Source organism: Tetrao urogallus (assembly GCF_951394365.1).
Source record: "Tetrao urogallus genome assembly, chromosome: 8".
In the NCBI taxonomy this organism is placed as follows: domain Eukaryota; kingdom Metazoa; phylum Chordata; class Aves; order Galliformes; family Phasianidae; genus Tetrao; species Tetrao urogallus.
This window is the reverse complement of record NC_136821.1, coordinates 11,630,392-11,644,049: the sequence shown is the minus strand read 5'-3', so window position 1 is coordinate 11,644,049 and position 13,658 is coordinate 11,630,392. Positions and strand designations below refer to the sequence as shown.

The 13,658-nt window shown below is 38.7% G+C and overlaps 1 protein-coding gene across 1 annotated transcript in view; it reads left to right on the top strand.

Annotated features, from left to right (window-relative positions):
* The window catches only part of EPB41L5 (erythrocyte membrane protein band 4.1 like 5), a gene marked incomplete at both ends in the record, with an annotated part of 42,773 nt that overhangs the window by 11,643 nt on the left and 17,472 nt on the right, over nt 1-13,658 (top strand). Inside the window, 12 exons of the mRNA XM_079539269.1 lie at nt 447-489; nt 1,624-1,702; nt 4,068-4,112; nt 4,415-4,467; nt 6,888-7,008; nt 7,415-7,502; nt 8,126-8,214; nt 9,072-9,141; nt 9,877-10,046; nt 10,678-10,784; nt 11,272-11,299; nt 13,425-13,467. Of these exons, the coding sequence (XP_079395395.1) occupies nt 447-489; nt 1,624-1,702; nt 4,068-4,112; nt 4,415-4,467; nt 6,888-7,008; nt 7,415-7,502; nt 8,126-8,214; nt 9,072-9,141; nt 9,877-10,046; nt 10,678-10,784; nt 11,272-11,299; nt 13,425-13,467 (936 nt within the window). The remainder of the gene's footprint in view (nt 1-446; nt 490-1,623; nt 1,703-4,067; nt 4,113-4,414; nt 4,468-6,887; nt 7,009-7,414; nt 7,503-8,125; nt 8,215-9,071; nt 9,142-9,876; nt 10,047-10,677; nt 10,785-11,271; nt 11,300-13,424; nt 13,468-13,658) is intronic.

The following is a 13,658-nucleotide window of genomic DNA, read 5'->3' as shown; positions in this document are numbered from 1 at the left end:
CCAAAAGACAACAATATTTACTTAGTTTGTCCTCTCCACATCTAAGTGATCTCAGCTGAGTCAGAAAATCGGGTTCTGGTTTCTGCCTCCCTGGATTACTCTGCCTGATTATTGATGTGTGGGTCAGTTTCTGGTTGGATTTTTTAGGGTGAATTTTTTAGTAGTTGAAAAAAGAAATAGTGGCAGAATACTTTTAAATGGGTGATACGTTCTTGACAATTGGATTTAAACAAGGTACGTCAAGATGTTTCTGTTACCAACTTTTGCATTATAAATTTTGACTGAAAGTATCTTCAGTAGGCACTGAGAACTGAGAATTGTAAAAGATTTGGATTAGACCATTTTAATAGACTAGCTGTTTTTACAACATGGTCTTCATTGAAATTAACATACAGGGGTTTTTTGACTGTCTTCTCTCCTTATTGATGAATGCATTTATTTTTCAGCACTGGTTGGACAACACAAAAAGCATCAAAAAGCAAGTTAAAAGTAAGTGTCCTTCCCATTTTCTCTTTGAACCACACACTGAGCAGGAGGCACAGAGTTGAGCAGTGTGAGGTGGGAGAGGGGCCGTGCTCAGGAAGGAAAACAAAGGGACAAAACCCAGTGTGTAGCTGCTCACTGCTTAATGACCTCTTCCCTCTACAGCTCATATTACTTTCATCTAATGCCCTTAATTAAACATGTTAGAGGCTCATTAATTATAGTTTAAATAGACACAAGGCAGCTGAAGGTGCTTTAGTACCACAGATCTTTATCCAGTCTATAGGAAAACTTGTCTTGGAGCCTCCATCCCCTGCAGTAGCCCAGAATGCCTCAGTCTGTTTGAGTCCATCTCTCCAGTCATTCATTACCCACAGTACAACTCTCACTGTGGCCTGCTTGAGTCTGTGGTCCATGTTTGGGTAATCTGGGACATCAGCTGATTTCAGCTGATTTAGTCCAGCAGCTTCCTCTCTGCCTGATGCAGGAAGTCTCTGGGGATTTGTAGTGCTCTTATTAGTAAAACAAACATTTTGGAAGCACCAAAAGAAAATTCCTAATGTTAAGATACAGGAATGTACAGAGGGCTGTGCATTTTTAAAGAACTGTTAAACCATCCTTCTGCTGGATTAACTCTTCAGTTTCCAGAGATGATGATTCTTCCACAGAAGGGTCTATTATATCTCCCCTCAAATATGTCAAAAATTTACTGGAATATACAGATAAAAATTGTCAATAGTGTGTGCTTCCCAGAGCTATGGAAAGTCACCGGAGAGGCTCACAGTGTACAGTGTAGGAATTGGACTGACCACAGAGCCAAGATCCGCAGCTTTCTTGGCGATGGATGGAGCCCTTAAATATGGGGGATTAACCTGGATTTTCACGTGCTTGGCAGGACACATCAACTTAATGTGATATGACTCCTGGATTGATGTGTAACACATACAGCATTTTTGTGTGTATATTTAAGTGTACTTTCACCCTACACTTCCATGTCACAGACAAATTCCTACCTTAAGATCTTGTGGTAGGACAGTGCTGATTTCAGTCAGCGTTTGAGATGTGATTCTGTGTAATAACAATAAAAAAAGTCTCACCTGGTACATGTTAACTCTGTCTTGAATAAATTCTCCTTTGCAGTCGGCCCGCCATACTGTCTGCATTTTCGTGTCAAGTTTTACTCGTCAGAGCCCAACAATCTGCGTGAGGAGCTAACAAGGTGGGATGGATTTTGTGAAGGGAACAGCCTTGAGAGCCTGAAAAAGGCCAGGGAAGTGTGGCTTTGGGGTATTTCTTTGAACAATTATGCAGTGCTCTGGAGAACTGCTTAAAGCTGATGGTTTACTTGGCTGTTGGTAAATGTATCAGTATTTGCTATATTAGCTTATGCATTATTTTTCATTATGCATCTCCAGCAGCCAGTCTGTTTATACAATGAAATGGACAGACGTTTTTACTGACGTGCTATCATTTGTCTGTATTCTGCTGAATGCATTTAGTTTTAGCTGCCTCTTTTTTTAGGCAGAAAAGCATTGACCTGCAGGCTTTTCTTTGGTAGAAATAAGGTTGGTTATGTTTCATTGCATCCATAATCTTTGCAGTGGTTACACAAAGAGAAAATGCTGTGTAAGTGTGAACTGCTTTGAGGTGGGCTGACAGTACTGCCTGTGGAGGATTGTGCTGTCAGGTGAGCAGATAATTCTCTCGTTAAAAGCATTTTATATGCTCGTTCACGGTGCTGCACTTCATGTTGGACTGAGACGTATTTGGGGTGCTTTGAAAGGGAGCACAACTTACCATCTGTCAGCTGTATAAATCTGTTGTGAAAAACTGTTACTTCGCATTGTTGTCGCCACTGCTGATGATCCATTTTGGAGAGAAAACAAAGTTGTTGTGTTTTCTTGACAGCTGTAGACATTTCGTACCCCCAGCCATTTTTAAGAGTGCGAAGTGGGTGTGCTTGGTGTTGGTGTTTATCTCTGTGAATCGTAGATCTGCGCACCAGCCAAATCCCTCAGTGTGCCACCAGGAAGATTACAGTAGCATTACCCTTTGCAACCATATGCACTCTGTGCAGCTGCTTACTCACATCTGTTAATTTCATGTTAGAATTGTTTAAATCTCTTCTTGGTAATCTGGGAGGAACGTTTTACTTCCTGTTTTATGTACCCAGATCAACAGATAGTTGTCTTTAAAAATCATAGTAATAGGAAGAGTTCAGACCAGTATCTGTCTACCAGTCTGAAACATTTTCATCTGTCTTGACTGAGTTCTGCCAGTCAGACCTCACTGTGCAGGTTTTAGCATGACAGAACTGAAACCTGAGGGCTTTTAAACCCTGTCTATCTACTTAGCTAATCCCCCAGACCAGGAGTGCAGCACGCCTGTCTTCTGTCTTGAGACTGTTTCACAAAGCTGCAGTGGGAAGAGGAGCTGTGCTCTGGGTTACAGGTGATACTATGGCTTTCCAGGAGTTCCACTTTATCTTATGATAGGACATGCAGCTGGAGACTGTTGTCATCAGCTTCCACAGGTGCAGCTTGGTCACATTTTCTGCTGGTTTCCTGCTAGATGCCACCAGCCAGAGGTCATGTAACACACTCTGAGCTCGGGAAGTGTGCTTGAATTGTTTGCAAGTGTTGTGTGGCAGATAAGCACAGGTTGGTCACACCCACTGCACACTGGGAGTCTGTGCTCATTCTTTGGATATCTAGGGTCACTACTAAACAAATGCATTCCTTAGGTAGAGGCCAGGTTTGGATAATGAGTGCTTTGTCAAAGTACTTGTGGATTTCTGAGGGACCTGCAGAAAAACTGCCTGCATCAGTTTCACATCCATGTATGTGGGTATGAGCAGACATAAGACACAAATGGTCTTAGTGAACGTCAGGGCTGAAACAGAAACATCATCTTTGCCTTCATGTAAGACTTCTGTTCAACTGCAGTGGAATTCAATCTGGATGCCATTGCTGAAGTCATCCTTTCAGCTGGTGAGACTGCTTCTGTTGTTAATGTAAAGCTGTGCTATAATACAGAAAGAAGGCTATGGTGTTGGATTGGAAGATGGGTGCTGCACACTGGAGGGGGTAAATGCTTTTCATTTAATGCCTGCCTGGTTTACACAAAAAGGAGAATACTAAATAAGCAAGGCAGTGACGTAAAATTTGCCAACACTGAATATAGCAGGAGAATCATCTCTTTTGACCAACTGGTCATGAAGTATTGAATGAATACACCCCAAAATGCAGTTTTGGCTGACAGGACATGCTGCTGACTCACGCTGAGCCTGCTGTCACCTGCATTCCCATCCTTTTCTGCTGATCCTGATGAGACTTACTTAGATACTCCGTTTTGTTTTTCATGCAGGTGTATAGCTCAGCTTCTGACAACCTCCAGTTCAGGGTTTATGTCATTTGAAATGTGTGCCATGCTAACCCAATTGGTGAAGCATATTTAATGCAATTTCTTCTGTCTTGAAAAGCTCTGTAAGAAGAAAACTTAAGTTTTTCAGGCTCTAACTGCTTTGTCTGAACTGAGTGACACATTAGAACTGTTAATCAATGACTTCTCATTTAATCCTGCAGGTATTTATTTGTTCTGCAGCTAAAACTGGATATTCTGAGTGGAAAGTAAGTATTCCTGATAAGCAGTCTTTTGGACAACTACACAGTGATTAGTATAGGATTTATTAAACTTCCATGTTTGCATGACTAGTAAGTTTTGCTAAGTAATGAATTTTTCTTTAGAACTCTATTTTTGTTGCATGAGTAGTACTCATCTAGCTTGGTACTTGTCTCATTAATTTGGTGAAAATCTACTAACCCTTTTTCACTTTTGTACCAAATGTTTGTAGTTTCTCACTGTCAGGTGTATGAGTTGTCTGCTAAATAGTGCCAGAAGAGGTTTTAATGAGGCATTTCTCTTCTGGCAGGTTGGAATGTCCTTTTGACACAGCCGTCCAGTTGGCAGCTTATAATATGCAAGGTAAGTAGGTATGAGGGGGAAGGATGAGGTTGCCTGAACAGGTTTATATATATATATATATATATATATATATATATATATACACATATACACACACACACACACACATATATATATATATATATATATATATATATATATATACACTATTCTTACCTCTTTTAGTCTGTCGTTCTGGTATGCAGTGAACAGGTTCTGTGCAAATATTAGCAATCCAGAGTGAAACAGAGCTGCTCTTGAGTGTAATTTTGATGATTGTGTATATAGAAAGTTACCGATTCCTTAGAAAACAGAACAAGGAGGTTCTGAACATAAACAGCTTTGTCCTCAATTTGTTTTCTAATGTACTTTTGTGCTAACCATATTAATGAGTTTTAATGAGTTGCCTTTGACTTCTGATTCCACCTGGGAACTGCCTATCCATGGTTTCCCTGAGAGCTGCGGTGTGTCCTTTACCTACTTGCGTAGGGTGTGCATCATTGATCTTTGTGGCTGTTACTTGAGGATGTGATCTTAACAAACGTGAAGCTTGCTGTAGTTTCAGAGAAACCCACAAAAGAGGGGAGGCTTGAAGTTCCAGATGTATCTGGATTATATCCTTTTTGGAGGGTATAGCAATGTGGCCTCGTTCAACCCAGTTTGAGTCTACAAAAACATCCCAGAATCTGTTGTGAAGCTGTGGTACGGAAAAGGGAATTTGGAGATGTGCCATGTGTTTGTGCAGCACAAATCCTCTGTGCAGCATTCATCTTGTAAAGCAGCGTACTGTTGCACTTGGTGAGCAGGAGTTAGGTAACAGGGCCAGGTCACTGAAATTCTTCCTCTTACGGATATTTTCCAAAACATGTTTTGCCTCCTTAAGGGGAGGAGCTACTAATAGCCCTGATCACGTGTACAGAGAGCTGGTGTTAAGGTGTAAAGAAACCTGTCTTCTTCCCCTGTTCTTTTGAATGGAAGAAAAACAGTTAGAATGCAATCTGCAGTTAAAAATATTAGCATTGTTAGAGCCTAAAGATACGGGTTCAGTGTGTAACTTTTTGGAAAATCTAAGTGATCTAATTGGACCATATACACATTTCTTTTTGTGCTGGTCTTTTCTTTCCTCCCTCTGCAATGAGGCCTGCAGCAGAGCTTTCATCTTGCTGTCTGACAGCTGTGTACTCTCATTTAAATCAGCTGGAACCCAAGCTGGCTTTGACAGCATTCCTTTCAACAGAGGCAGGCGTTTTAGTGGGAGTAAATTATTATGGAACTACAGACTTCCTCTGCCAGCATTGAAAAAAAAAATAATCAAAAAGAAAAGAAGAGAGAAGGAGGGGAGCAAAAAGGCTGTTAATATACCCACTGTGTTCAGAAATCCAAGACACATCATTGTGTTGTGCACCTGTGGAGTACTTTATAAGTTTGACTTTTCTGTGCTTTTCAAATACATTCCTTTCTTTCTTTTTCCTGTATAACATACGTAGTTTCTTTTTGCAGACAGAATAATTATTAGCATTTATTGGAAGATCAAGTTCCAAATTAGAATTACTTCTGAATTTTTGGATAGAAGTTGAACATCAAGAAGCCACTTGAAATCAGTGGGAGGAGCAAATATGCAGTGACTGGGAATCAGGACTTCCTTGTAAAAGTTTCTTAACTGAATGTCAGCATTTTAGGCATACATCAGTCTTTCCAGCAGGACTCGTTAGCATCTGTGGAAAAAGAGGGCTGCACTTTGACAGAGCATGCCCACTGACTACTATGTTCCAGTATGCTCTCTACGTAGCATCATTTCTTGCCCCCGCTGGGCGTGCAGCAGGGTACTAGATGAGCCATTTGGTACTGACATTGCAGTCCTTGAGAAAGGGAAAGAGAAAAACCACCACCTGTATGATGACACCCTGATACAGAGTAACTTCAGCAGGACGGATTTATCGTCACAAAACCAAAAATTAATTTTTAGAGCAGGACAAATAATTCACAGAAAGCTAAAAACTGTTTTTGCATTTTACAAGTTGAATACATTTTAATAACTCAATACAGAATTCCATTGTAACTTGAGTCAGCTGTTGGCTCAGTGGAGACATCAATGACAAAAAGGTTGAAAATTTTCTACAAGAAGAATAGTTTCAAGGACGTTGATAACTTCAACTTATAAGAAGCTTTTATACTGCTTTATCAACAACATGTTGTAAAATTAATAAATAATTAATGAAAGTTAATAAAACTTTTGTGTAGACAGTAAAATAATTTTTTTGTGTGTGTCCCTAACTTCCTTGTCAATAAAAGGTGACACTGCAATTACAGGGAGGACTGAGAAGAGGAGGGGGAGCACAGAAAGAAGCATTAGTATCTGAACTAGAAAAGAACACAGCAGTTCCTGTTCATGTCTTCTGTCTTTATGGTGAACACTGTTTGATAATGCTGTTCTGTTACAGCTGAACTTGGAGACTACGATCCTGCTGAGCATGTCCCTGAGCTGGTATCTGAGTTCAGATTTGTGCCTACTCAGACTGAGGAGATGGAGCTGGCCATCTTCGAGAAGTGGAAGGAATGCAGGTACAAGATTTTCCAGTGCATGGCAACCACGTTTGCACTCATTTTTCTATGAAGTGAGCATACTAAGAAGATACTGCTGATGCTTTTTTCTTGTTCTTATAGAAAAATGTAATCCTAATGTGTTTCTGTCATATTTTGTTAAAGGATGTAATATGAAAAATGAAGCTTTCCAAAGGTCTGAGTAAAACGATGAGGTTGCAGAATCTTGAAATGCAACAATTTCTGCTGCAAAGATTTTGCATTAAAACTTTCGAAAGTGACCTTCATGTTAGTGAAGGTGAAAGAGGGTCAGCAGTGCTTAGGTTTTTCACAGCCTCTCATGCTTTCTTCTCCTCTTTCCTCATATGCCAGTTTTTTCTTTCTGTGCTTCTTCAGGCATCAACCTAACGCAAAAAATGTATTTCAGGGGGCAAACACCAGCACAGGCTGAAACTAACTACTTAAACAAAGCTAAGTGGCTGGAAATGTATGGTGTAGACATGCACATAGTCAAGGTATGTTTAACCACAGCATGGTGACCTTTTGAAATGATAATGTTAGCTTTGTCCAGCGTTTAAATACAGGTTTTGCTCTGAGGGAGAAAAATGGAGCACAGTACTCATCTAAAGTATGTAACAAGTGATGTGACTTTCTATCAACATTCTGCCTTATATTGTGCTTTTCTAGATGATAGAAATTCAAGGATATTTGCTCTGTATGAAATATGCACTTGGTGTGGCATTCTGTTGTTTGTATTTTGACTGAGAGCTAAGTGCAAATCATAGTAATTAAATTAAAAGTGGCCAGAGTCCAGTTAGTCACCTCTTGAAAAACTGCAAGTAAAAACAGATGTTCTGTGGAGAAGGACCGCACAAAGGCAGTCCTTATTACAAAGACAAATCAAGAAACTTGGGTTTTCCACTTTATTTTTGTCTTACTTACTGAAGGGATGCCATCTAGAAAAATCCGTTGCATAAGATCATTGAATGTAGAAACACTTAGGACATCCTTGTTGCACTAAATAACCAGATACATGTTTAACTGTCACACTGGGCAAATAAGCTGTATTAATCACTGGGTAATGTGGATATGTAGTCAAACACTGAAATGAGCATGATTTTTATTTTGTGGCATTTAGGCAAGGGATGGCAATGATTACAGCTTGGGACTAACCCCTACAGGAGTTCTTGTCTTTGAAGGAGACACAAAGATTGGTTTGTTTTTCTGGTAAGCTTTCCAATTGTGCATTGAGATACAATTTATATCTTCATTCTTTCATTTCTTTTGCACTACCCAATTTTTATTTTTTCTTTTTAACATGAGAAAAGTGGGAATTCTGGGTACCTGCAAGACCTGTGAAGCATTTTTACAGCATCCAGAAACAATTTTTTTTTTTTATCATGTACAGAGAATGAGCAGGCAGATGGTGAGCAAAATTTCATCATAAGAATAGTTACTTTTAGTCCAGTCCTATAAATTTTGCAGAGAAGCACTCACTTTGTGGCAAAAGTACTAGTTGTGTGTCGTGTCAACTCAGTACAGGAGTCCCTCCATCGTTGTGTAGGTATTTTTTTGCTGGTTGGGTAGGAAAGTGGATACATTTATGTCGTACCGTATTGTCTGCATTTGGAATTTTCTGAAACAGCCAGCATTGGAAATGATGTACAGTATACTCTACAGGCTGTTGGGTTTTTTTAATAATGCATTTGATAACGCGTTAGAAAGGTTTGATCTGCCTTTGTATCATTATGAGTTCAGTTTTGTGTGCTTGTGGAAGATGAGGCATGCAGCGGTATTTGGGGAAGTCTGATTTCCATTCAAGTAATTATTATTTTAATTCTGATAGATCGAACTGTTTGGAAGTTGCTTTTTACTTGAAAGTTTCTACTGAAGTGTTAAATTTGAAAGTAATGTATTGCCATCCATTGGTATAATGAAGCTCTGCTGCCTGAGCTTAAACCACCCACAAAAAAAGGAAGCAGGGAGGGAGGTAGAAAAACTTGGACCATCACGTCTAACCTAGCTCTCACTGAGCTGCTATTGACAGAGCTGAACATAACCTGTTTTTTCTGTTCATCTTGCAGGCCAAAGATAACAAGACTTGACTTCAAGAAGAACAAACTCACTCTTGTTGTTGTTGAAGATGATGAACAGGTAGATAACAATCTGTTTAGTTACATCTCAATCTTGATTATATAGTACTAGTTTATATGCTCCTGATCTGTAAGTTTTGAGAATTAACACGGATGCCTTCCAAGATTTTTGGTTGTGACTTTTTGTGAGGAATAAAGGGAGTTAAATGTGAAATTAAAAAGCTAAATCACTTCTTTTCTCACCCTATTTTTAAAAGAGGAATACCTCATTAAACTACTGAAGATCAGATAATTTGGAAACCATGTACTGGTTTTGGTGCATTGTGCAAGAAGGTTTTTCAAAAGGCCAGGTAGCACTTCTAGTGGATTGAATTCTTTGGACAGATGCCACAGTTGTTCCCGTGGGAAGAAATTGCTCAGAGCTGAGAAGATAAAAATGTGAGCATTGTTAATTTGAAGAGATCAGATTTGGAAGTGAAACCAAGTTAGCCTCATATACTTTACCCTTTCTATAATAATGATAATAATAACAACAATAATAATAATGTCTCTAACTTGTAGTTAGTTAAGATTTGCTTTGTGGAATTTACAGGTGCTGGCCATTCCCAGCTTAAGACATTGGAGCAGTTATTCTTTAAATCTTCCAAGAAGATTAATTTTTCTGCCTTAAATATTTCTCCTTTACCACAAATTTTAGTATCTATTTAAAAAAGTATTCTACTTGGCCTGCATGTAATTGTGTCTTTGATTTGTTTAAGCCTCTTACAAATCATTAGCATACTTTGTGTGTTTTAAGGGGAAGGAGCAGGAGCATACTTTTGTCTTTAGACTGGATCACCCCAAGGCTTGCAAACACTTATGGAAATGTGCAGTGGAACATCACGCCTTCTTCCGGCTCCGAGGTCCTGTCCAAAAAAGCTCAAGCAGATCAGGCTTCATTCGGCTGGGCTCCCGGTTCCGGTACAGGTCTGTTGGGTCCATCAGTTTTCAATCTGAACTCAGTGGGTAGTGTGAGACCACAAGAATTATGAGATAACTGCAACTAGCAATCACCCTGGTAACACATACTACAGGGAAAAAAAATAAAAAGGAAAAAAAAAACACCACCTAGCCCTTTTCTTACAGAGTCCTGAGGAAAACAATGTACTGAAAATGCTTATGGAAAATAATCCTTGAGGAAAGAAGACTTGCCTGGGAATTAGAATATCTAGGTGTTATCATTTTAGCCTTGTTACTGTCTTTTTCTATGAACTTTGGCAAGCTACCTTAAGTTTTATTTCCTACTAGAATTTTCAGCCTCTGTCTGTCTGTGTATGTACCATCACCAAGAAGTGAGCAAAGGAAAATTTGCTCTCTCAGCAACCTAATGTTTAAGAAGTCTTTCCTTCAGCTTTTTGTTTTGGGAAAATGGACGAAGGGTAGATGTCATAAAATTCCTTTTTTTGTGACTTTCTGAAGTGTTAAGTTTGGGACTTTTAAAATAGAACTGAGATCTGATTATTGAAGTATGAATTTAAGTTAGAAATGTAATATTTTTGTGAACAGTGTCTCTTTTCCATCATAAAAAGTGATGTTGTTGTTTACTTGGCACTGTTAGTGGGAAAACAGAATACCAAACCACCAAGACCAACAAAGCCAGGAGATCAGCATCCTTTGAAAGGAGGCCCAGCAAAAGATACTCAAGACGGACACTACAAATGAAAGGTAAGCTGGTGACATTTCTTTTTGAGATGCATACAGTCCACTGTGATGACCTCCTCTAAAGATGATCATGTCCTTAAAAGGTTCTGTGTAGGCATTTTCCTATAGCTTCTCTTGAATTTTCAAAATTAGGTTTCTTTGTACTTATTCGGGAGGTAATGTTCCATTTGTCAGAAAATGTTTGTGTCCAAAGCACAACGTGCTGCCTGGCAGCATGTAGTGCTCACCTTGTCTCTTATTCCTCCCTCTTGCAAAGTGACCTCCAGGCAGATCTTTGCTTAAATCCACATCTTTGGTTTACACTTGATATTATTTATTTTTACAATTTAAAACTTTGTTTTTCACACGTTATACATGGGATACATGCAATGCTTGGTCTTTAGTTGCCTACTTTTAGTCAGTGCTTGACTATGTTAATTATACACTGTAATATTTAACTGACAGGTTAATTACAAATTTTTTAATTAACACTTTATGTATACTTTTGCAGCACATGTTGCTAAACTTGAAGAAACGAGGTAAGATGCATTCTAAACCTTTCTCTTTGATGTTTGTCAGCTATATTTGAGTGCATGTCTGCAGGTAGTTATAAGATTAGTTGAATGTAAATGGCATTCACCTCTTAACTGTAGTTTTGCTGTGGATTTTCTGTTTGTTTGCCTTAAACGAATCCTACATCATTCAAATCAATTTACATTCAAATCCTATTTTAATGTACATACATACATCCTAATCCTATTTGAAGATTTTGCTTACTAGAGGGCAACATTATTTGTTCATGACTAGCTATGATTATAAGCTGCTGATAACTTGTAGATTATAAGCTGTAGTTCCCTGTGCTGCAATGTAAAAAGATCAAGTGAAAACATGAGGTTCTTGCTGAGATCTGCCTATTCTGGCAGTATATTGAGTTATGTGTTTGAAGTGCTTTTATCTTTAAATTCTGTACTGTACTTACATTTATTTGTACATTCTTTGAGAATGTTCTTATATACTGATAGTTACGAATTAGTCACAACCAGCACTGAGAGAGAAGCCTTTAGGTGCTTCATTTCTATGCCTGGAGTCTTTCTGAATGTAGAAGTTCATACTATAGTTGCAGTATGAAATGAAACCAGATCATTGGGTTTTATGATGTTCCATCAAGGAAGAGAGGATACCAGGCTGAAAGAATTCCCTGGTAATGGAGGAACCAAGTTTTGCTTTCAGTCCAGGCTGCTTCTTCCATGAGAGAGGGGGAAGCCTAGGAAAGGTGAGGCCAGTGCTGCAGTTGCTTTAGTGGAGGTCTCTTTGACTTCGGGACTTTATAGGCAAGTCCCCTCCTTTGCTGGCTTTCCTTTTCATGACACTGGAAAGTTCTCTTTAATGCTGGCTATCATTTGGGTGCTTGAATATCCTCTGCACGAAACGTGTGACGGCCTGATTAATTAGTGCTCTCGTCATGCTGTTGTTGTTGTGGCCTCCCATGAGTTTCATGCTGCTTAGGTCATTGTGAGAGTGGGAGGAGAAACTCTATATACAGTTTTGCTTCTGATAAGGGCAGCCTTCTGATCTCCACATAGGTGTGGCATTGTTATGTTGGTCTGCAGAGCAATCAATGCCATTGCTGAAACTCTACACTCCAGTGTTGTTAATTGAAATGCATCATGAAAGATGTATGTTGTTCCACTCTTTGGCATTACCTCAGCAATGGGGAATGTGCTGCCCAGAAGGCATTCTTAAATATTTCTGCTCTCTTCTGTGGTAACCTCCACGTTCTCTCAGAATAGAAGGTGCAAGGTTGGGAAGCAGGCAAGGAAGAGCTTAGACAGAGATCTATTTAAATTGTCAGTTTGCCATATTGGTTTGCTGTTGTCCAGATTATCAATCAAAAGAATAATTAGTGGTAAGATCCTGGAGCCATTAAGAAAAAAAAAAAAAAAAGAAAGAAAAAGAAATGCCATAAATCTTTTCTTGAACACTTACCTTTGCATAAGATTTACAACACCTAGTTATTGTACAGGATGTTCGTGCTTTTAAATCTCACAAAAACACGAACATTTGAATATGTAGAATAACAAAAAGCATAAAATTGTTGATGCTGTGCTGAACTTTTGTGTGTAAAACTTTGAATAGCTGCTTTTAAGACCAAAGTAGTAATTCAGTCTATTAGAGCCTGTATACAGAAGAAGCTCTGATTTCTTTTTTTTTTTCTGCCTAACTATGGTATGGAATTTAAATCAGAGGCATGTTAGTTTAGGAGCAGACAGAACACTTACAGCATGTAAGTGAGGTTTTGACAATGTTGTGTTTTATTGAGCGTTTAAATAAAAATCATACAATTTTTGCTTTTAAAGTGCCCTGCCTTACTGCTGAATCAGAAGGGCTGAACTGAGTCAGGAAAGGAAGAGGAAATAACAAAACAAAGATGAATTACAGATGAAACAAAAACAACAAAGCAAACCAACATGGTACCCTTACTCTTCTAAAATGAGGCAGTTGACCCAGAACATAAGCTTTCAAACTTTTCGTTGAGAATGTTTAATGTTGGAAGGTCTTCATTAAATCTTGTTGTTTTTTTTTTTTTTGAAAATTCTTACACTTTTGTCAGACTTCAAGAATTTGTTGATCTGATTCTGATGTGAATCCTTTTTTATCTTTCAGTTTCCCAAACAGTGCTGTTATTACTCAGACAAATGGATCACAAGTAAGGCCTATCTCTTTCATCTTTTAAAGACAGTTTTCAAGTGTTTCAGCAGATCTGAGGATGTCATTATTTCCTTCCCTGTATCAAAAGTTACATGCAGTTAACCAAACTGCAAGTGAAGTAGTAGCTACTTATTTAAAGCAAGATAGCTGGTTAACTTATCTGGAATGAAGAGGATATACCATATCTCT